Source organism: Xyrauchen texanus, chromosome 11 (assembly GCF_025860055.1).
Source record: "Xyrauchen texanus isolate HMW12.3.18 chromosome 11, RBS_HiC_50CHRs, whole genome shotgun sequence".
NCBI classification, from domain to species: domain Eukaryota; kingdom Metazoa; phylum Chordata; class Actinopteri; order Cypriniformes; family Catostomidae; genus Xyrauchen; species Xyrauchen texanus.
In genome coordinates, this window is record NC_068286.1 from 1468289 (window position 1) to 1494565 (window position 26277).

General features: G+C 40.8%; 1 protein-coding gene across 2 annotated transcripts; it reads left to right on the forward strand.

Moving 5' to 3' along the window:
* The first annotated feature begins 2131 nt into the window (after positions 1 to 2131).
* adgre5b.3 (adhesion G protein-coupled receptor E5b, duplicate 3) lies at positions 2132 to 25764 on the forward strand. Of its 2 annotated transcripts, XM_052137624.1 has the most exons (18): positions 2132 to 2394; positions 6407 to 6472; positions 7604 to 7747; positions 7829 to 7960; positions 8117 to 8239; positions 8687 to 8818; positions 8904 to 8959; positions 9309 to 9398; positions 14657 to 14810; positions 14957 to 15073; positions 16522 to 16718; positions 16884 to 17054; positions 17150 to 17344; positions 17981 to 18198; positions 20592 to 20750; positions 21365 to 21536; positions 22116 to 22205; positions 22281 to 25764. In XM_052137624.1, the coding sequence occupies exons 1-18, from the start codon at positions 2364 to 2366 to the stop codon at positions 22323 to 22325; spliced, it is 2292 nt and encodes a 763-aa protein (XP_051993584.1). In that variant the 5' UTR covers positions 2132 to 2363; the 3' UTR covers positions 22326 to 25764. The 2 variants fall into 2 exon arrangements, with proteins under 2 accessions (XP_051993584.1, XP_051993585.1); XM_052137625.1 differs by lacking the exon at positions 7829 to 7960.
* The last annotated feature ends 513 nt before the right edge of the window (positions 25765 to 26277 follow it).

A 26277-nucleotide genomic window follows, 5' to 3' on the forward strand; every position in this document is an offset into this window, starting at 1 on the left:
CAAAGAGTTATTTTAAAGTATATGCCTCCTGTAAATGGTGTAAATTTAGAGTGACATTACAGTACAATTTTAAAGTAAGATTTGCATATTTTCTAGAAATAAACATTCCAGAGACTGCAAATTAATTTTTGAACTGTCCATATTTGATTATTCTTTCTTCTTACTCACAATTAATCACAAAAATATCTTTCATTCTCCTCTTTGAGTAGGTCGAAGTCTTTTCTCAAGTTGACATATTCAGTGTTGAGTTGGTCATACTTTTCAATGAGACTGTTGTATGCTGCTTGAGGGACTATTGCCTCAGCTTCTTCCATTTGTTCCTCTGGTGTCATTGGATCATCATCAGCTGGAAGACATTTGTGAAAGTCAAGACAAGTCAAAGACAAGTGACAAAGCAGTTTGATAATTCTGTATCACAAAAACATTGTACAGTGCATAAAAAATCATTTGAATGTTCTTAACATGGCAAGGAGCCACTTGCTCCACTGTCAGACTTTCCCTTTTCCTTTCCAGCCTTAGAAAAGCAAGACAAAACAGAGACAAAACATAGAGATTTTAGTGAAGAAGACTGCACACAAATTGCAGCCTATAGTACCACTTACATAGACACATTCAGAAAACTCAATTTCACCTACCTCTCCAGCTCTTCCACAGGCCTGTCACTCTGCCGATTATAAGAAGAGGCGACGAAGTCTGGGCTGTCTTCATCCATTGAAGCCTCTCCTACAAAATAATAAGATGTAATTGAAGCTAATGTCAGCCTAGCTTACTACCTAGCTAGCTAGCTATCCTTTTGGTTGGCTTCTAACAGTGGCAAATGCAACTACTTGAACACACAAGACACATAACATGGGCCTTCTCACTGTTCCCTCTCCCTTTCTACAATTGTACTTATGGCAACTGTAGAAGGGGAGATGACACAAACAGTTTCCTTTATGTTTAGTCTCTGGTTGCTAGCTAGCAGTTAGCTAACCACTAGTTGTACAACTAACAAAGTTAGCTAACCTATGCGCTAAAAACATTAGCATTACGTGAGAAATAACTTATTGATTAGGTGGGCATGCATGAGAAATCTTTAGACACGTAACCAAACCATAATCCATACCAACAAAAGACAACAGTTTATTTAACCTAACCTGATATGAAGTTTGCGCCTCAAACGCGAGCATTTTTGATGATCGTTTCTGTCCAGTTCGCTCGTTTTATTGCATTTAACCACAGCTGTCGTCGTTTTTTTTTCTGGCAGTGGCAGCTGGTATCCGATAAAATTTCAAATTGGAGCCTGTTCTCCGATTCTGGCACCCAACAACACAACAAGATGACATTTTAAGCTCCTTATGTAGCCGACTCTGTGCTGGTTTTATTGGCCGCCTCCAGTTTCCCCTTTGTTTTGCCTCCAGCTAAGGCTAAAAGATGATTTTGTTGATAGCGGTCATGTTTTTCTAGGTATATGACTGTCCTTATAGACCTTGATGGCACCTTAGACACAAAAACTGCATGCAAAATTTCAAGTCGATCGGCCCAGACATTCCATAGTTAGATCCATTTGAATGTTTTTTACTTTTCTAGCGCCACCAAGAGGTGGAGATGCACAATTGTTTTTGTGTATCCTTAGAGTGACTCAATACATATGTGTACCAAATTTGGTGACAATATCCGATTCTGTTCAAGAGTTATAAACATTTTTGTAAAAGTGGCCACGCCCATTTAAAACGTTTTGGCATACCGTTTGAGGATAAATCAAAATGTAAAAATTCCTTTGATAACCTTTCATTTTGGGACTCCAGAGAATCTTCCTGCACTGGTTTGGTTCCAATCGGTTGAACGGCCTAGGACTAGTTCGAAAAAGTTTATTGAATACCGCTGTTCTACACTGTGCTAATAAATTACAATTTGTGCTCGTTCATTTTTTAGTTCACTAGCAACAGTGTTAACACCTTGAAAAATAAGCATACAGCCCTGGGTAGAGCAACACACTCTCTCTCTCTCTCTCTCTCTCTCTCTCAGGACGAGTAACACTGGGAGTATTAATAGCTAAAGCGGCTTGCCATATTCTCTCTCCCACACACATGGTGGAAAGTAGAGGAAATGTGAGAGAGAGAGAGAGAGGAGGAGGAGGAGGAGGTGACTCAGTTTACAATGTTCAGTTCACATGTACTTGGACACATTACAAGAGAGACGGACAGAGAGTTTTGAAAGGACTGAAGACTTTCAGGACGTGAAGTGAAAGTCAGAACGTGAATGAGGGGAATTTCTAATGTCTTACAGGAATACACATTTCCTTTGGGAATATCATATTCACAGCAGGACGTTTCCTAAAAGACTGTGTTTTAAAATAGCAGTTATTCTTAGTGTTTGCTAATATGGAACTGAAATGGACACTTCTTCTTTTGGGTGAGTTTATGTGTTGTGTTTGTGTATCTGCAACATGTTGAAGCTGGAAACCCGAAGATAAGGCCATAAATCTGTGTTATACAAAGACTGTTCTTTAAACTAGAGGATATTAGAAATCTCCATGAACGGGAGAGATATCACATGATACATATTCCTCTTTCAGAGCAGCTTTAGAGAAATTGGTGTCATAGTATCAACATGTGAGCAAGCCAAGACTAGTCCATAGATGAAGAGGGAGATGATTGTTTTTGGTCAAATATTATCCAGTTACATAATAATTAGGCCTGTAACAGTAGTCATGTGTTTAATGAATACATTCCTGAACAAATATGTTTGTCAATTATTAAATTGTAAAGGTAATTATTCGTTTTTAGTCTATGAAGTCCATCCCAAAATTACTGGAGTGACATAAAATTTGCTCATATAGAGTGTTTTTGAAGATAGAATATGCGTTTTAATGTTGCGCAGAGCCGGACTAAATGTACAATCTGAATCGTGGCGCTCAAATAAGTATTAAAGGTGCTGTAATTGATTTTAGCTTCTGAAGCTTTCACGCGACTGAGCCATCGAATTAGCCACGCCCCTCATTCAAACCCCCGCCTCCAAAGATCATTTTGAGACCAAAACTGAGCAAAAGAGCGCAATGTTTGTCAAATTGAACAGTGGCACAATAGCGCCCTCAGCTGACAAACATTATGAGTCACAGCCTCAATGATCCGCTTCATTTACAACACTATGAGAACTATTTACAGTCCTTTTAGGGTAAACCGGCATTACATCGTCATGGCAACGAAGTTGTAAAATTTGCTCTAACTTTACACAGATGTGGTCAGTGCGTGATTTAATGACAGTAAAATCATGTTAACACACATATTGTTTATGTCTTGTGTCTATACTTTTGAAACAGTATTTTAATGTTTACAGATTAAACCCCATTGACTTGCATTGGAAGTGTCTCACTGGAACACAGATTTTAACTTCTATTAAAGAAAAGGAGGGATGAGCTGAAAATAATATCTGTGGTAATCAACATTGTCACACATGCTGTCAATTGAGCTTAACTTGTATTGAACCTGGAATATTCCTTCCTTTAATGTAGGGTTAAATGTTTATTGTAATGTTTAATCTCCACCAGTGATGACCTGCATGTTGCTTTACACCACTGCTCAACAAAGTGACCCAGATGCCAGAGGATAGCAAGATAAGACATGGATGTGACTAAAGAGGAAATGATTTGCAAATAGTACATGTGGTTGTATGTATTTTATATATACAGTCAGGTCCATAAATATTGGGACATCGACACAATTCTAATCTTTTTGGCTCTTTACACCACCACAATGGATTTGAAATGAAACGAACAAGATGTGCTTTAACTGCAGACTTTCAGCTTTAATTTGAGGGTATTTACATCCAAATCAGGTGAACGGTGTAGGAATTACAACAGTTTGTATATGTGCCTCCCACTTTTTTTTTCAAAAGTGTCCAAAACGCTCAACTTACGTTAGATGTACAAATATCAGTTGCCAGATCTTGAATGAAACGCATTCTACTCACACAATCGACACATCATACACATTACATATCATTTGTGACCACAATCTGGCAACCTACAACCCAGTTGCGCTGTTGATATCCGCGCAGGCAGTAGACGCGGGATGTTAAATCAAGCATCACTGGTAGAGGGGAGGAGAAGTCTCAGCTGGTGCTCCGGTGAAAAAAACTAAATATACATGTACATTTAACAACAGCTGGATGGAAGAATTGAATTCCAATTGAGAAGTACATTTGAAGCAGAAGAAATAGAAATAAACCGTGTGTAAATTGTTAGCTTTACGCTAAGCTAAAATGCTATTTCTAGCCATTTTACAGGCATATGTGACCAGACACGATCATATTTATTATCAAGAACATTCATGTTGAATCTAGTTTTTCTAGTAAGATCTTTGACATTAGTGCAAAATCAGAATCAGAATCAGCTTTATTGCCAAGTATTCTCACACATACAAGGAATTTGTCTTGGTGACAGGAGCTTCCAGTGTACAACAATACAAACAACACCAAAAACAGCAGCAAGACATGGGTAATTAAAAACTAAAAACAAAAAAGAACACAAAATAAATAATTATACATACACTCACCTTCATACACACACGTAGTGCAAATCTAATACAATCTGTATATAAAGAACAAAAAACTGTATATTATGTACAGAGCAATGTAAGTAATGGCAGAAGTGGATATGTTGGATAATATAAATAGAATTAAACTGTGTATTGCACATAATTATTGCTCAATGGGGCAATTTAATTGTTCATTAGATGGATGGCCTGAGGGAAAAACTGTTCCTGTGTCTGACAGTTCTGGTGTTCAGAGCTCTGAAGCCGGCCGGCCTGAAGGCAACAGTTCAGAACGGTAGTGTGTTGGGTGAGTGAGGTCCAGAGTGATTTTACCAGCACTTTTCTTCACTCTGGAAGTGTATAGTTCTTGAAGGGGGGCAGGGGGCAACAAACAATCCTCTCAGCAGACCGAACTGTCCTCTGTAATCTTCTGATGTCTGATTTCGTAGCTGCACCAAACCAGACAGTTATTGAAGTGCAGAGGACAGACTCAATGACTGCAGAGTAGAACTGTTTCAGCAGCACCTGTGGCAGGTTGAACTTCCTCAACTGGCAGAAGGAAGTACACTGCTTTTGGGTTTTTCAGAGAATGTATTTGTAACATGTGTGTTTTGACTTACTGTACTTTTTTATAGTCACAAATAGTCAAAACAAGTGAAAAAAATCTACCAGTGCTGAAGAAGTAATCCAAAGTATTGTTGTAAAGTAGTTCAAGGGAAAGGAGGAGGCGAGAACCGGCTTGACAATATAAATCATAAGTTTAATTAAAAACTTAAACAAAAGACACAAACACAAACACAAACGATGGACATGTCCGTAAACGATCTCTCTCTCCCGCACAATCCTCCACAGTCGGCCTTTATCCCTCTCGGAGGCTTGATTAGCCTAATACGGGACCGGGTGTGTAGGATCACGACCCTGCCCTCCGCCCTGCCACATTCCTCCCTCGTTCTCTCAGGCAGAGGACCCCCCGCTCTTTCACTGGGGGAGGGCGTGTTCTAAGCCCCATCTGCCGGCAGGTCATCCCCATCTATCTGGACAAGGGGAGGGAAACAGAAATATTAAAATATGGGGGAGTACTTCCTGTAACAGTGTAGTACCCCCCAAAACACTGTAAAATTTAAAAGAGGGAAAAGGCCAATGCGGCAGTGAGAGAGAGAGAGAGGATACGGGACTGGGTGTGTAGGATCACGACCCGGCCCCACCCTCCACCCTGCCACAATTGTACAGTTGCTTCTTTGTCTGACTTACATGTTTCTTCTCTCAGTTTAAAGTGTGTTAATGTGTTTTACTGTAGAATTCTCTTATCAGATGTACATGCCGCCTCTGTCTTTAGATGGAGGCCAATGCAAACATGCAGTCTCACATACGCAGTGATCTGTCTTTACAGGAATATTCTGGGTTCATTTCTGGTAATGCTCAATTGACAACATCTGATAGTATTCTGTTGATGATGAATCAGTGTTTTGTTGAGTCTGGCTTGATGGGTCGCTCATAACAAACATGAATTTGTTAACATCACAGAGACAAGAAAATGAACATCCAAAAGGGATTCTTACAGTAGAGTTGTGTCTGCATGTTAAACTGGGACGGCTTTAACAGTCCTTTAAAGTGCGCAGCAAACACAACCTCTCCAGCAGATTTATCAGCACAGCCATATAAAGGTGCAGAGTTCAACATTGAATGTGTATTTTATAGCCATTCAGCCTTTGTTCAGGTGCAAAAGAGAACAAGCTTTCGTTTAACCCAGGGCAGGTTTATGGAGTATTAAGGGCCTCAGACAGTCGAAGGAAACAGTTCTGCTGTGTGAGTTGAGTACTAGTGGTCCTGACCCCCCTCACACAGATATATTTACTGTGTTTCACACCTGTGTGTTTTCTTTGTCTTCTCAGGTCTCGTTCTGCCATCATGTAGTGGATGTGCCATCGGATTCAGATTTGATAAAAAGAAATGTGTTGGTAAGGATCGCCCTGAAGTGTGAAGTGCAATACAAACATTTGGTCACTGGTCTGTATGTCACTGCATGAGTACAAGGGCCGTTCACACCAAACGCGCAGTTTCAATCAGTCGTTTGTGTTGTTTATGTGTGCATCTCACCCCCAATGTAAAGTTAATGTCTTCACTTAAATATCAGTTTCACTGTTTTGCTGAATAATGAAACATCACGCTCTTTAAGTAATAATACAATATTACTGCATTTTTAAAGGAATATTCCAGGTTCAGTACAAGTTAAACTCAATCGACAGCGTTTGTTTCATAATGTTGATTACCATAGAAATGTATTTTGACGCATCCCTCCTTTTCTTAAACAAAAGGCACAAATGTGTGTTCCAGTGAGACACTTATAATGGAAGTCAATGGGGCAATTTATGGAGGGTTTAAACACAGAAATGTGAAGCTTATAATTAAAGCACTTAAAACGTATGTATTATATGAGCTGTAAAGTTGTTTACATTTCTTTTTAGTCGTTTTAGGGTTTGTCGACATTACATCGTCATGGCAACGAAGTTGTAAAATTGGCTATAACTTTACAAGATGCGGTCAGTAAGTGTTTTAATGACAGTAAAATCATGTTAACACACATATTGTTTACGTCTTGTGTCTATACTTTTGAGTATTTTAATGTTTACAGATTAAACCCCATTGACTTCCATTGGAAGCGCTCCACTTCTCTTACAGAAACCGAGAGTTCATGGCAAATTTGCTGCAAATTCTCCACTGATAATTTTCACATGCTTTGGGGCGAACTTGTGGCAAATTGTCCATTGTTGCCAAAGGTTTGCTGGAATCAAACATTTGCGGCGAATCAAAAGCTCATCTGCATGTGAAAATATCCAGCGGCAAATTTGCTGCAAGTTGAGACTTCATGTAACCCAGACTTTTGCTTTCAAGTCAAAATAAGTTTTTGTAGTAATCAACATTATGACACAAATGCTGTGGATTGAACCCCGAATAAGGTGCCATTTCCAGTTAAAACAACTTGTGTCTTGAGAAACGTTTTCCCCATTCGTTGGACAGACTTTTATTTGAGGGTTGACTTTGTAAGCGATGACGTGTTTTATTCCTCATTCTCTCTCGCTCTTTCTCAGATGAAGATGAGTGTGAATCATTTGTGAATCTGTGTGGTGATCATTCACACTGTGTAAATACAGAGGGAAGTTACTACTGCATCTGTCATGAAGGCTTTCGATCCAGAACCGTCAATTTCACTGTGACAACCGGCGAGTGTAAAGGTACGGGAGAGCATTACAAAGAGTTCAGCACATTGAAACACTAGAACTCAACTGAATTCAAATCTCTCTCTCTCCTGTCAGATATAAATGAGTGCATTGAGAATGAATCCGTGTGCTCTGTTCATTCGATGTGTGAGAACACCATTGGCTCTTTTAAGTGTAGGTGCCCTTCTGGGTACCAGATAACACCTGGAGGAAACGGCACATGTGAAGGTGACGGGTCTCACTGCTATGACCCATGTGACTTATTTTCACAACATGCATTAACTGAGTAGAGTACAATTGGATATTTTCGATTGTTTGTTAAACTGTGTGTGTGTGTGTGTGTTTCTGATCATGCATGTGTGTGTATGTGTGTGTGTGTTGCAGATGTGAATGAGTGTGAGTCATCAGTGTGTGGCGCTCACAGCACTTGCATTAACACGTCTGGCAGTTTCTCCTGCAGCTGTTCTTCAGGTTTCTATAAACATGAGAAGAACTCAAACTGTACAGGTGAGCGCCAGTGTCCTGCTCATCCTAATAATACTAAATATATTAATAACAACATCATAACAGATGAGCTTTCTTTTTTTTCTCACCAATTTGTAACGCCCAATTCCCAATGTGCTGTAAGTCCTCGTGGTGGCGTAGTGACTCGCCTCAATCCAGGTGGTGGAGGACGAATCTCCGTTGCCTCCGCGTCTGAGACCGTCAATCCGCGCATCTTATCACGTGACTTGTTGAGCATGTTACCGTGGAGACGTAGCGTGTGTGGAGGCTTCACGCTATTCTCCGCGGCATCCACACACAACTCACCACACGCCCCACCGAGAGCGATAACCACATTATAGTGACCACGAGGAGGTTACCCCATGTGACTCTACTCTCCCTAGCAACCGGGACAATTTGGTTGCTAAGGAGACCTGACTGTAATGTAATCCTACTTTTTGTCTCTTACAGACATTGATGAGTGTGCAGACGTTGCCGATCGGTGCGGCTCACATGCTATTTGCAACAATACTCAAGGCAGCTACAGCTGCATTTGTCACCGTGGATACAGTAACTATGGCAACAATCAGTCAAAATGCATAGGTGAATGTAATGAGTTTGTGTTTGAATACACTTATATATTCACTAATGTACGGCTCACTTTAATCCTTGTTTCTGTCGTGCACAGAGATGAACTGTGAGCAATTTAAACCTGAAAATGAGACACACCACACACCTGAAAAGGTACAACACACTTCTTCTTGTCTTCATAATTATGAGATGGACAGAAATGCAGACAGATGTATTTGGCCATATAGTGGAGAATCGCCAGGATTTTCATTTAGGATGAGCCAGAATAAGCTTTTAAAATGTTTATCATATTGCAGTGGAGATATTTCTGTTTTCATTTCAAACACTCATTATATGTTTTATTGCAAAAATATGTGAAATTAATAAAACTTGTTCCATGGAAACCAGAAGTTTTCATTGTCATGTGACACAGATGCAGTCACGTTTTTCCAGTTGCGGAAATTGATGTTTTAAACGCATCCTCTTGTTCGGCTTTTACTTATTTACTTGCTTTGTGTTGCAGCTGAAGAGTTTACTGTCACTGTTGATGAAGAGCTGCGAGTCTCTGAATGATTCAGATGCCGAGCATTTCACAGGGGAGCATTTACTGGAGGTAACACACACACACACACACACACACACACACACACAAAACACACACACACACATAATCAGACACACATGCATGATCTGACACACACACACACACACATAATCAGACACACATGCATGATCTGACACACACTCACACACACATGATCAGACACACATGCATGATCAGACACACATACACACAACACACACACACACACACACATGATCAGACACACATGCATGATCAGACACACATACACACAACACACACACACACACATGATCTGACACACATGCATGATCAGACACACACACACACAACACACACATGATCAGACACACATGCATGATCTGACACACACACACACACACATAATCAGACACACATGCATGATCTGACACACACACACACACACATAATCAGACACACATGCATGATCTGACACACACACACACACACACATGATCAGACACACATGCATGATCAGACACACATACACACAACACACACACACACACACATGATCAGACACACATGCATGATCAGACACACATACACACAACACACACACACACACATGATCTGACACACATGCATGATCAGACACACACACACACAACACACACATGATCAGACACACATGCATGATCTGACACACACACACACACACATAATCAGACACACATGCATGATCTGACACACACACACACACATGATCAGACACACATGCATGATCAGACACACATACACACAACACACACACACACACATGATCTGACACACATGCATGATCAGACACACATACACACAACACACACATGATCAGACACACACACACACAACACACACATGATCAGACACACATGCATGATCAGACACACATACACACAACACACACATGATCAGACACACACACACACAACACACACATGATCAGACACACATGCATGATCAGACACACATACACACAACACACACATGATCAGACACACACACACACAACACACACATGATCAGACACACATACACACAACACACACATGATCAGACACACATACACACAACACACACATGATCAGACACACACACACACAACACACACATGATCAGACACACATACACACAACACACACATGATCAGACACACACACACACACACACACACACACATGATCAGACACACATGCATGATCAGACACACATACACACAACACACACACACATGATCAGACACACATGCATGATCAGACACACATACACACAACACACACACACACACACATGATCTGACACACATGTATGATCAGACACACACACACACACACACACACACACAACACACACACACACATGATCTGACACACATGCATGATCAGACACAGACACATGCATGATCAGACACACAACAAACACACACATGATCAGACACACAACAAACACACACATGATCAGACACACAACAAACACACACATGATCAGACACACATGCATGATCAGACACACACACACAACACAAACACACACATGATCAGACACTCACACATGATCTGACACACACACACACACACACACACACACACACACACACACACACACACACATATTCAGACACACATGCATGATCAGACACACACACACACACACACACACACAACACAAACACACACATGATCAGACACACACACACACATGATCAGAAATTCACACATGATCTGACACACACACACACACACACACATGATCAGACACACATGCATAATCTGACACACACACACACATGATCAGACACACACACACACACACATGATCAGACACACATGCATAATCTGACACACACACACATGATCAGACACACACACACACACACATGTTCAGACACACACACACACACACACACATGATCAGACACACACACACACACACATGTTCAGACACACACACACACACACACACACACACACATGATCAGACACACACACACACACACACATGATCAGACACACACACACACACACACACACACACACATGTTCAGACACACACACACACACACACACACACACAACACAAACACACACACACACACACACATGTTCAGACACACACACAACACAAACACACACATGATCAGACACACACACACACATGATCAGAAATTCACACATGATCTGACACACACACACACACACACACATGATCAGACACACATGCATAATCTGACACACACACACATGATCAGACACACACACACACACACACATGTTCAGACACACACACACACACACACACATGTTCAGAGACACACACACACACACACACACATGATCAGACACACACACACACACACATGATCAGACACACACACACACACACACACACACATGTTCAGACACACACACACACACACACACACATGATCAGACACACACACACACACACATGTTCAGACACACACACACACACACACACACACATGATCAGACACACACACTCACACACACACACACATGATCAGACACACACACACACACACACACACACACATGTTCAGACACACACACACACACACACACACACAACACAAACACACACACACACACACACATGTTCAGACACACACACAACACAAACACACACATGATCAGACACACACACACACATGATCAGAAATTCACACATGATCTGACACACACACACACACACACACATGATCAGACACACATGCATAATCTGACACACACACACATGATCAGACACACACACACACACACATGTTCAGACACACACACACACACACACACATGTTCAGAGACACACACACACACACACACACACACACACACACACATGATCAGACACACACACACACACACACACACACACATGTTCAGACACACACACACACATGATCAGACACACACACACACACACATGTTCAGACACACACACACACACACACACACACATGATCAGACACACACACTCACACACACATGTTCAGACACACACACACACACACACACACACACATGATCAGACACACATGCATAATCTGACACACACACACATGTTCAGACACACACACACACACACACACACACACACACATGATCAGACACACACACACACACACACACATGTTCAGACACACACACACACACACACACACACACACACGATCAGACACACACACACACACACATGATCAGACACACACACACACACACACACACATGTTCAGACACACACACACACACACACACACACACACACATGATCAGACACACACACACACACACATGTTCAGACACACACACATACACACACACACACACATGATCAGACACACATGCATAATCTGACACACACACACATGATCAGACACACACACACACACACATGTTCAGACACACACACACACACACACACACACACACACACACACACCGCACACTGTTTTACTGGCTACATGAATTTCACTTTCAACACAGTGATTTTAATCCATTCACCAAAAGATTCATTCAGATTCGTTGACTGATTCGTTCAGCGACCGACAGATGTCTTTATGTGTTTTGAGCGAGTCGTTCATAACTGAAACAAGTCTAATGATCCTTTATTAAAATCTTTATTATGTTGTGAAATCTACTCGCACTTCAACTAGAGCTCACTGTCGTCAACAGCGAGAGATTCAGTGCATGTGAAGTATGAGTCAGAGAATGAATCATACGCTTATAAGATGTGTTCAGAAATACTGGTTCATTCATGAGCTCTGGCCCGTTAGGTGCCCTCGCCTACAAGACCAAAGAAAAGATCATTTAAAAAACGAATGTTGGTGTGGTGATAAAGTTTCATGAAAGCATGCAATGGTATCCAGTTCATATCCTGATCTTACACATATACAGTATATTATATTTTCTTTACATGAGCAGTGGTGGACAGTAACGAAGTAAATGTAATTCGTTACTGTACTTAAGTAGCTTTTTTGCGTATCTGTACTTTACTGAAGTATTTCAATTTGGGGAGACTTTTACTTTAACTCCACTACATTTCAAAGTCAAATACCTTACTTTTTACTCTACTACATTTTCAAAATCAGTCGTTCCTTTTTATTTATGAGTGGATAAAAACGTAACTGGTCAAACGAGCCACCAATCACAGTACAGCGCGCGCGCGCTTTGTTTTGAACTTGCCTTGGCGGCATCTACTAAGCGCGAACCAGGGGTGCGTTTCCCAAAAGCATCGTTAGCCAACTATGGTCGCAAGTTCCGTCGTTATCATCATAATTGCAGCTATTATTGCAGCAATTATCGGTAAATATTGACGCATAATGTACATTGCTTATTATGTTGACACTAAAATGACTTGCATATAATAGCATTTCTTTCTGGGGAGTTGCAGAAACACTGCATTAATACGTTTTTGTGTTTAATTTTGGAGGGAAATTGGCTGCTCCCATAACATAGAATATATATATATATATTCTATGTATGTATGTATGTGTGTGTGTGTGTGTGTGTGTGTGTGTGTGTGTGTGTGTGTGTGTGTGTGTGTGTGTGTGCGCGCGCGCGTGTGTGTGTGTGTATATATATATATGTAATACACACACATACACACACACGCACACATATATATATTTTAATGGCGTTGTGCAGGTTTATGTGAATGTATCATAACAATAGGATGTTAATAATTATGACCATAGACACTCCAGAAAAATATATACAGTAAATACTGTAAATGTATTATACCTTATAGGAACAGTCCCCTTCCCTCCAAAATCAAATACACAAAAAATGTATTCAATAAAAAAAAAATATATATATATATATACACATCTGACTAATTAATGTCATTTTATTAATAGATTGGTGTGCCAAGAGTGACATTAGTCTTCATGTAGTCTGAGTTAAGCAAGAGTCTTGTGACAAATTATAATAGGACATTATGGCCATAAAAAATCATAGTACTTGGATACTTAAGTACATTTGAAGGCAAATACTTTTGTACTTTTACTCAAGTGAATGTTTAAAGGCAGCACTTCTACTTTTACTTGAGTAATATTTTACCTTGAGTATCTTTACTTTAACTCAAGTACATGGTATGTGTACTTCGTCCACCACTGTACATGAGCCAAGCAAAAGCAGCTGAGCAGGATAGCCAGTGATCGTGATGCATTTGTGTTGTGAGTTTGGAGTGACATGACATTCAGTTCAAAGCAAATGACCTTATTTATTGAATTCCTCAGTTGTGAATGAAGCTTCTGTTTGACTCCACAGAATCTGTGCATGTCCTCTGATGAGCTGCTGTCGGAGGGGAATCTTGTTGACAGTGAAACTTTGAGTCAGTTTCTGGGTGCGATGGAGAACAGCATGCGTCTGATTGGACCACAACTCAAAGAGCCTGTAACCAGATTCGAGACACACAATACTCGTAAGACACTTGGACGTCCATTTAGAGTTCATTTTTTCAGACGGATACACGATAAAGAAATAAGACATGACGTGTTTCATATCACACATTCAGATTCAACCGCAGTGTAATGTTTAAATAAGTGAGTGACCTCTATATATGCACAGACACTGAGGTGGCTGTAAGGCGTGGTGAAGCTCCTCCCACTGGGAGTGTCATTGTCAGCACAGACTCCGCCCACTTCAACACCAGCTGGAAAACGGTTGTAGGGAAATCATATCCAGGTACTGATTACAAATGATACAACTAAAATTGTAATTGGTAACATTATCTTTAGACTTTGTATGTAATCTAACGTGATTACTTTGGATTTCTTATGCAGTACTTATTTGCATGTTACTTCTAATTTTAAGTGTATAAAGTAACAATTTACACTCCTTTCATTAACAATCAGTAGGGCTGTCTTTTAATACATTTATTGGTGCAATTTAAATATACAAAAAAATATATATATTTGAATAAATTATGCAAATAAGTCCTTTGACTGTACGTGAATTCTGTAATATTGTTTATTTTTTATTATTGTTATTATTAGTGGTTCAATCCTGAACGGCTGAAACTCTATTGTATTTGTCAGGATTATTATTCTGCCCTAAAACTTACCAAACCGTAAGTAGTAGAGAGTTGAAACTTTGAGGGAAGGTTGTCCCCCAGAATTCTACAGCATTTCAAAGTTTGGGCCCGATCGGCCTCAAGGTGGCGCTATAGTGATAATTTTTTAAGTTTTGGCCCATAACTCAAACCGTTTGTCGCACACACAAGTGTCTTATATCGGTGGATTTCATTTTGGTCATGAAAATATTCACGCTAATTTGAACTCCTCCTAGGCCGTATATCCGATACTCACAAAAATTGGCGTGTGTCTAATATAAACCCTCTTGACAAAAACTTAGCAAAGAAATTTTTTATTTGTCAAAGCGTTGCGAAGATATAAGCCAAAGAATTGGTCAGGCGTCATCCATTTTGTGTGTATTGACCCATATCTGCCAAACGAAAAGGCCAAATGTTATGAAAATTGACACACATATACAACAGCAGATTTACAAAATTGCATATAGGGGGCGCTACAACAAAAAAATGCTCATAACTCCGCAACCTCTTGTTGGGCTCCCTGTAGGTCGGCTGTGGCTCAGGTGGTCGAGCGGGTCGGCCACTAATCACAGGGTTGGTGGTTTGAATCCTGGCCCACACGACTCCACATGCCGAAGCATGAACCCCAAGTTGCTCCCAATGGCAGGCTAGCACCTTACATGCAGCCATTGGTGTGTGTGAATGGGTGAATGAGTCACATTGTAAAGTGCTTTGAATACCGTTAAGGTTAAAAAGGCGCTATATAAGTGCAGACCATTTACCATTTGGGGCCAAATGTTTACATATTCTACAATATGACTCATATCAAATGATTGGCCACCAGCAGCCAATCATATTTCAGCTAAATGGCTGTATAAATAAATGTATAAATGTGTAAATGATTGTATATCATCCAATGTTACCTGCTATTGTGAACTACATCTAGAACTCCCTAGATCAATAATTATCAAAGAAAAGTTTATCTTCAGTTATTTATCTTCAGGTTGCATTTATCATGTAGGTTTGACCAAGTGGATCCAAAATCCTATAATTCCTAAAATAAAGATCAACATTTCTAAAACCTCTTAATGCTTGTCTTTAGGTTTTGCGTTCGCGGCGCTGGTCAGTTATAAAGATCTAAACACATCCAGAGATTCTTTCAACAAGATAAGCCAAATATCACAGGAGGAGGGAAACATTATTTATCAACTCAACTCGAGAGTGGTGACAGCCATCATCAGTAATCCAGAAACAAAACACCTGTCTGATCCTGTTACTCTCGTCTTTAAACACGTGCAGGTAAAATCCCAACACATCATCAATACCAGCACAAGAACTCACTGGAGTCACACACATCGAAGACATTAGCATCCATACTATTGCGCTTTACGTACATCCTCACCTTTCTGAAAACTGCAGGTTGAACTGTCTTACTTTAATCAGCTGCTTCAAACTCTCTTTCAGGAGAGGGCGGAGTCTAAGGGCATGAAATACTCTTGTGTGTACTGGAATGAGGCTCAGGGGGCGTGGTCTGGGCGGGGCTGTGTGAGGGCGTGGTCTAACAGCACACATACAGTGTGTTCCTGCAGTCACCTGAGCAGTTTCGCAGTGCTCATGGCTCTCTACCCCATCAAGGTAAACCTCAGAACTGGACAGTTGTGAAGAAGAGTTTATCAACATTGTTATAATATTCACCCCTTTGCCCTTTATTTCCTCTACTTCTTCTGCAGGACACGTTTGCGTTGGTGTTGATCACTCGTGTGGGTTTAGTTCTGTCTCTGATCTGTTTACTGCTGTGTATTCTGACGTTCCGCTTCTGCCGTTTCATCCAAGGAACCCGGAACAGCATCCACCTCCATCTGAGCTTGTGCCTCTTCATCGCTGACCTCGTCTTCCTCTGCGGGATCTCCAGTACTTACAACAAGGTGTGTGTAGAATAATCTGTAAACGCAAAAATGAGTACCTTTTTGGAGCCACTATATACCCACTTTAAAGCAGGGACTAGAAACTGTTCAGGAACGAAAACCAAAAATGAATACATTTTTTTGCAGAGCATAACCGAAAATGGAATGTCCCTTTCAACTGTTCCAGAGTGAAAACATTATATTAGAAATGCTGGTAACAGGTCAAAAACTTTATATTTTTTTCCTATCATTTTTGTTCATGAAATCAAACGAAAGCTTTTATCACAGCACATTTTCGTTAGGTTTAAATTTGAGTTGAACAAGATAAATATGTGCTTTGATCGTGAAGGAAACCGCTGCATCTAAAATATCATTACCTTATTGCACATTATGGATGCAGCCTTCTGTGACATGCGGAAGACCGTTTTAACAACTATTTATAATTCATTACTACATAAACATGCATGGTTTCTCCGGCCAGATGTTAAGTAAGGAGGCAACTGGAACCTGAATGAAAAAAATATAGTGAATATAATAAAAAACGTTTCGTTTTTAATCCCTGCTTTAGAGGAAAGATATTGTAAGGGGCACACGAGAGTCCAACCACATGCTGAACACAAAGTCCAGAGATGATTTGATCTGTGTTTTGCCGTTCAGGGAGCTTGTGCGTTTGTTGCTGGATTGCTGCATTTCTTCTTCTTGGCCGCGTTCTGCTGGATGCTGCTGGAGGGAGTGCAGCTGTACCGAATGGTTGTCCTGGTGTTTCAGAGCACGCTTAAGCATCTCTACTTGTATGCCGTCGGATACGGAGCCCCTCTCGTCATTGTGGCTATCTCTGCAATTGTGAATTGGGAAGGATACGGCACTGATCGACAGTAAGTGTGTCTTTGTGAACACAGCTGTATATGTGCCAGTACAGGACAGTAGCAAGAATCTGAAATTGAAATGAAACATCACTCAGTCCAGCTTTTTTTATTATTCGTTTTTAAATAAAATAAATTATTTCTGTAGTTAAAGTCCCCATGAACTGACATGACAAGCACACTTGTTTCCTGTTGAAAGTAGAAGCTGGAAAGTTTCTTTAGATAGCCAATAGGCTTTAATTTACATCACAGCCATTAATCGCTACTTGCAATCGCTAGTCAGAGGTATGTGTTATTTGGGGGAGGGATACTCTTGAACTACAGAGCATTTGATTGGACGAAATGAGTGAGTGCAGTATGAGTCATCAGTAATTTTGTTCTGTATTCCCGGAAGAAAAAGATTGCAGATGTTATGTTCCTCATTTGTAAGTCTGCATCTGCTAAATTACTAAATGTCGATTTCCGCGATCGGGCTATGTGCCCAAGGTTCCTACGACCCCCTTCAGGGACCAGGTTGTGAACCTACAAGCAAGCTGCCCCGGGAGGAGGCAGACCCAGCCTTCTCGTTGCTGTGTCAGGTACGTGCTTTGCGTATCTATTTGGACCGCACGCAGAGCTCTAGATGTTCTGAGTAGCTCTTTGTCTGCTTCGGCGGATGTCGGAAAAGGAACGCTGGGTCGTCGACACCATTTCCTTGGCCTTCCAGACTCTTACGGGTTCGAGTACACTTGACGAGAAGTGTAGCATCCTCGTGGGCACTGGCCAACCTAGCTGTACCTAGCAGACACCCGCAGAGCAGCGGGCTGGGCAACACCTAATACCTTTGCGAGATTTTACAATTTCAGGGTTGAGTCGGTCTCGTCCCGTGTTTTAGGTCCGAAGCAGTAGAACTTGGTAATGCGGAACATCCGACCGGGTTTTCCCCTTGCACTCAGGCACCCTTCACCAAGTTGATCCAGTGCGCTTTCTCTCCCAGGTTAGCCACTAAGTATCGCTTCCTGGATGTTCTCCTCTCTAGCCTTCTGGCCTGCAAATTCAGCTGAGAAATTTGCAACCTGACCCACAACGAGCCACAAGTGTTCTGTACTGAGATAGGGCTCCACAGGCTTAATTCCCTTAGGCAACTCCCTGTGATGTATTTTCCATGCTATGGTCCCCCTGTCGGTGGACCCACATCTCCCTTGGGCATTCCCACTGCCCCCGGTTGGCGTGTTTGTAGAGCTCCTCCCTCATCAGGCAGGACCTACCGCTGCACCATTCCCACGTGTGGCTTCACAACCCACGTGGTGTATTTGCCACATGTCACCTCCCCGTAGTCTGGGCAGGACTCTGCAGGGTCTTTTCCCCCTGAAAGAATAGGATCGGGAAAGACCGCCTTCCCCGACACATTTCATAGCGTTAAGATATCCGCTTCACACTCTGTGTGAGAGACATAGAGAGAGAAAAGGCAGCGGCTGCTGGGTTTGCTCCAATGCTAGTCATGTAGCACCTGTTCCTCCTCAGGGGTGCTGGGAACCTAAGGTCTGTATATGACCCCTTTTCTGGGGGCGTTGTGCAGCCGATACAGTTGCTTCTAGCACGCAGCAGCCTGCTTGCACCTGTGTCAGCAGTTCACGTAACACGGTCTAGTGCATGGCACTTTTTAATGGGACCCCTTGTGTCACTACATTCAACACAACGTCGAGTGAGTGACAGAAGGGGAAGGTCATGGTTACTGTTGTTATCTGAGGGAGGGAATGAGACCTTGTGTCCCTTCTGCCATGACACTAGACCTACCACTGTAATTTGCAAGAGATGTGTGCTTCCAAATGAATGTGTGAAGCCGCTTGTACACTGAAAACACCTCATCATGATCGTCGCACAATCTATATTATATATATATAGACAGAAAGCACACTGAACTGCACAGTACATACAGACTTTGTATTTATTCAATTAAATCACAGCTTTACGGGGATTAATAATCAAACTGTGATTATTATGTAGCAAACTGCTTATCTGAAGGTGAGAAACAGTCAAAAACACACAGAAACACCAAAATAAAAGCAAGATTTTAATGGATGCGTGTGTTTTTGCTTAAATATTACACTTGTTGTGCACATAAAATGTCCTGGAAAATGATGCCTTGAAAAGAGAAGGAACCCTGAAATGTGTATATCTGCTATGTTGGTCACACCCCTCTTTGTAACTAGAACATTTTATTTATTATATTTTATTTTTTGACTTTTGGTCCATGTTTATTTAGCTTTGAGGCCATCTATATACTACTTTACAAAATAACTTTTAGCAGATTTAAACCATGTGATTTACAATGTACCATGTGTGTGTGTGTGTGTGTGTGTGTGTGCGTGTGTGTGTGTGTGTGTGTGTGTGTGTGTGTGTGTGTGTGTGTGTGTGTGTTCCAGCTGTTGGCTCTCTCTTGATAATTATTTTATCTTGAGTTTTTTCGTGCCCGTCTGCATCATCATCATCATAAACAGTATTTTCTTCATCATCACTGTGTGGAAACTAGCTAAAAAATTCTCCAGTCTCAACCCAGACCTCTCCAAACTGCGCAAGATTAGGTGTGAATATTTATTTCATTTTTATTTTATTTTTAAAAAGATTCAATCAATCTTTTAATTGATTTCTTTATGAAAAAAAACAACATTTTAAACTTTTTTTATTTATCCTGATTGAAATAGATGCTGTTGGCTCTTGTACGACTCATTTCTGTGTTGGGTGTAATCTGATTACAAATGATTGTTATAAAATTACTTTTAAAATAATAAAATAGTGTTACACATTACAATTCAAAATCATGTAATCAGATTTTTTTGCTGAAATAATCAACTAAGTAGTCTGGTTACAATTTTTAAAGAAGTAATTAGGAATTTGATGGATTACTTTTTTCAGTTACTTACCCAACTCTAAGACCCCATCTCCACCTGGTATTAAGACGTCTCTGGTGATCTGATCACATGTGGTCAGGTGAGACACATCGCTGATCTGGTCATTTAAATGCGTCTCCTGTGACCACATGTGATCGGATCACCATAAATGTATCATAATACCAGGTGGAAACGGGGTCTCAGTTGGGTTGCTTTGAATAAGTAAGCTGACTAATTAAGATGCTTTGAATTAAAGCATCCACAAAATTCTTAAATATGAATGTTATGAATGATCTCTTTCCATGTAGGAGTTTTACAGTGACTGCGGTGGCCCAGTTGTGTGTTCTTGGAGGGATGTGGGTTTTCGGCTTTTTCCTCTTTCAGGAAGAAGGAACTCAGGTCATGGTATACCTCTTCACCATTCTCAGCTGCCTCCAGGGGGTGCTCATGTTCGTCCTGCACTGCCTCCTGTCCAAAACGGTACAAACACACACACACACACACACACACACCACAGAAATACATTATTTTCTCCACAATGTGTAACGCCCAATTCCCAATGCGCTCCAAGTCCTCGTGGTGGCGTAGCGACTCGCCCCAATCCGGGTGGCGGAGTATGAATCTCAATTGCCTCCGCGTCTGAGACCGTCAATCCACGCATCTTATCATGTGACTTGTTGAGCGTGTTACCGCGGAGACCTAGGTCGTGTGGAGGCTTCACGCTATTCTCTGCGGCATCCACGCACAACTCACCACACGCCCCACCGAGAGTGAACCACATTATAGTGACCACGAGGAGGTTACCCCATGTGACTCTACCCTCCCTAGCAACCGGGCCAATTTGGTTGCTAAGGAGACCTGACTGGAGTCAGGACTCCTAAGTGGTGCTTAGTAGTCAGCACCAATACTCACTGAGCTTCCCAGGCCCCAGACACTGACAAAACTTAAACCTCTGTTTCTAAACATGAAACGTGTGTCTCAGACCTTTAGAGGAACTGCTGGTTAAATTGAATTCAAAAGATCTCACCTACTTTTGTTGACTTGTGTCGCCCCCTTCAGGTCAGAGGAGAATACTACAAGCTGTTTAGCAGAATCTGGCCTCAAAAGTGGAAAGCAGAATACAGCACCAACCAGTCCAGTAACAGTCAGGTAAAAAAAAAAAACATTTACTAGCAGACTTTGGCATTAAGTTCAGCTTCTAAGTTTTTCCTTTGTCTTTTACAGCAACCGCTACAGGGCAATGATAGCACGGGAGAATCGCAGATATAAGATGCTTGACATATCCTGATGGATCTTTACCAATGCTTGACCTGTAAAGACACATGAAAGCTTTCTACTGATGAAGACTTCTCGAAAGCTTCAATTTTGCTGTCAACCGTACCTTTCCAATGAAGATCTTGCTTTCTGTGTGTTCAGACAGAATGTTTCAGATGTTGGCTCATCACATCTGTTACAGGAAGTGGAGTTTTAGGCCTGTCTTAATGCATGTAATGCAAACAAATAATGTACATAGACAACATGAATGAAACATTTGGGCTACGTTTCATTCAAAGACTATGGTGAGCTAGCTATTCATTGTTGTGCCTTAACAGCTGTGAAAAGTCTTTGATTTCAGATAATACCAAAGGCAGCTTTATTTTTTCTTCCCATAATGAATGAATTGCATTTACACTCCAAAAAGGTTTTTAGCCTATTTTTAAGATTTACACATTTTAATTGATTTGTACAATTCTTTAACAAAATTGTTTGTTAAAGATTATACAATTCAATTTGATGGAATTTTGTTATGGAATTGAAATGCATAAATGTTTACAAAAAAATCATCAAAAGATCGTGCAGACCGTACCGTAAGGCCTAGACACTTTCAGGGATGGTAGTACTCCGGCTGGCCAGCCATACGCATGGAATCGGCCCATAGGTGACGCTATAGTGAACAAAAAAGTAATAGTATATTTTGGCAATAACTCCTAAACTGTATGCCAGAGACTCACGTGTCTTATATCAATTTAATCCTTGGCTCAAGACAAACAAAATGCCTATACATTCCTTCATGAATTTTTTTTTGTCTTTTGCGATTTTTCGTAAAACCTACTTTTTTTTAACTTGTCCTAGACCGAATGTGCGATTTGCACGAAATTGGTCGTGTATCATCTAGAGACACTGATGACAAAATTATTTCAAAAACGTTTTAATAAAGCAAACCATTTTTGAATAACTCTTCAACGAAGTTGACCACGATTGCGCCAAAATGGGCTTCACATGGTGGCTGTAACTTCACGACGCTTTTGCATATTCACACGATACTTGGTATATGTCAGCGCAGGCATGACCTGAGGGTACGGCACAGTTTTGGCACAGCGCCACCTAGTGGTCAAAAAATATTAAACATTTATATTTTTGCTTATAACTTCTGAATAGTTTGGAGTAAAGTCATAAGATTGGACTCTGTGGATTCCTTGGAATTGTTCTATGTCGGCTATATTGGGCGTTAGCCATTTTGAATTTTGCCGTGAAATGATCTATTTTTTTACACGCATTGGCATAGCGTTACGAAACTTGGTATGCATCTGTGGCACCTGGCCCTGAAGGTCTCTATAAAGTTCGGAGGCAGCGCTCCCTTGTGGTCAAAAGTTAAAATGAAATCTGTAAAAATGCTTGTTTCATTAATTTGGCCCATCGCCCTGGGAGTGCTCTCGTTTGATTCCTTCAGTCATTCCGAGTATACTGATACCCATTTTGCCTTGGTCAACCTTACTTCCTGTCTGCCGTCAGACTTTTTTTACAGACTAAATGGCTCTTGAACAGTGGCAGCGCACAGATGAATTTGATGGGAAGATGTCAAAAAGCATCTCTGGCTATAATTCGGTAATGCTGAGCCCTATTGACAAAACTTTGTATGTACTTGTCACCACACTCTGACTGCACCATACAAATTTGGTGACAACGCAACCTTTTCATCAAAAGTTAGAATGAGTAATAAATTAAATAAAATAAATTAAATTATAATACCATATTATTACATGTGGAATAAAAGGACCTATGCTGCTTGAACCCCGTTTATCGCTACTTGCATCTATATTTGTATTTGTATCTTGTATTGTATTATTCTTGGTTGTAATTTCATTGTTGCACACTGGGAGGCGTTTGAGCACATAGAAGGTGCTATATAGGTGAGCACAGAGGAAGAGGAAGTACGTTTTTTTGGTGGCGCAATGGTAGAAAAGTGCCTCAGTTAGTTCCTGGGAGGGTACTCCGCCTTACAGGCTCCATTTGGTTAGAATTAGGGTGGAGGCGGAGTTAGGGGATCTGCTGCCTCCCAGGAACCAAATGAGGCCCCTTTGTACAATGGGCTGTTGGTGGGAAAGCACAACAATTTTTGACTAAAATGTAGACATTAAATGCATTTTATTTTGGGTGAAAACTTCTGGAAAACTGTAGAAGCTATTGTTATGAAGACCAGATACCTCAAGTCCTGTGCATCACAAGTTAAATATGAAAGGACAGAAAAACATTCTTCTAAATACAGTGTGTCAAGAAAAGCCCATAAGTTGTTACATCTTGGCAGGACTTGAGGTATCTGGTCTTCATAACAATACCTCCTACAGTTTTCCAGAAGTTTTCACCCAAAATAAAATGCCTGTATCCAGAGACAACATTGCCACACAAAGGGATCTGTATAGATGGCCATATTTAAACAGTGCCACAATTCCTCACATTTGTGCTGATGTAGGTTTGTTAATTGGAGTCCATGCTTCCAAGGTAAAGGAACCCTGTGAGGTTGTAGATAGTGCTGGAGATGGACTCTATGCAGTAAAAGCCCTATTGGGATGGGTTGTAAATGGTCCACTTCGAGGAAGCAGCAACCGTACAGAAATGGCTGCTCTAATGTTACTAACAGGATTTCCATACCAACTTTATTATGTGACACAACTGAACTGTACAGTAATAGAAGATGGGAACAAGTCCAGTGTTTATCCAACTTATTCTGGAAAAGATGGGTACATGAGAACTTAACTTTGCTACAGGAGCGACAGAAGTGGATTAAAGAAGAAGCTTCAGTCCTGGTGATATTGTCATCATGGTGGATTCTTCAGCTCCACATGGTTCCTGGTTGCTGGGATGAATTCTGGAAATTTGTCCTGACACCTGAATGGACTTATGCCAAAATGAAACCAGCATACTTGAGAGGCCTGTGACAAAGCTTTGCCTTCTACATGAAAACACAGACTAACAAAAGGACTGGTGGTAAAGACCATGTCCCAACAGTGGTCATGTGCTAGAAACCTCTGACCCGAAGAAAATTGATTTAATGAAATTACATTGTAATGGACTTTATGGCTCCTTTGTAATTATTAAAATGAATTATAATGTCTGTCTGCCTGCCATTCACAATAAGGGACTGGTGTGTAGGAGCCATTTCTTTATTTGATTATATTTGTATCTTGTATTGTATTTTTATTTGTTGAAATGTCATTGTTGCACACTGGGTGGCGTTTTTTGGCGGGAAAGAACAACATTTTTGGACCATGTTCATGGCGAACGTGTTAAAGAATCGTGTTCATGAGATTATGGGAACAGTTCATTGTGTTAAAGGAGTGTGTAATGAGTGTCATAATGAATGAACTTGATTATATTTACATGTGAGTGGAACATTAAACTGACCTTATTTCTTTGAACACTTTTTTTATAAATAAAGACATTAACTTTATGCAACTCTGGCATTGAACATTATTGGAGGAAACTCAATAGAAATGTCAACAGCCCCATGTGACTCAATGGCTGTTGACATGTCACTGTCAATGTCACTGTCTTTAGTGACTACAAAAGACAGTGACATTTTATTATCTAAGAACGATTGAAAACGTTCAGAACAATAATGTTAAATGAATCATCGTAAAGTGAACTGGTTGTTAAGGCAACCGTTACATTTCCTGAATGTTAGCGTGCCAACAGTGTGCGAGCGCCGTTGAACTAATGTAATGCCCGTATTCAGTGTAAGTGTTCAGCCAGACATCAAAGTTTTGGCATGAGCGATACAGGTGACTTTCCTGGTAACAAGTGCTTATTTTGTATGATTTTTACATATATATACACATGTATACTCACCACATCCCCCACTGAGAGCGAACCACGTTATAGTGACCACAAGGAGGTTACCCCATGTGACTCTACCCTCCCTAACAACCGGGCCAATTTGGTTGCTTAGGAGACCTGTCTCGAG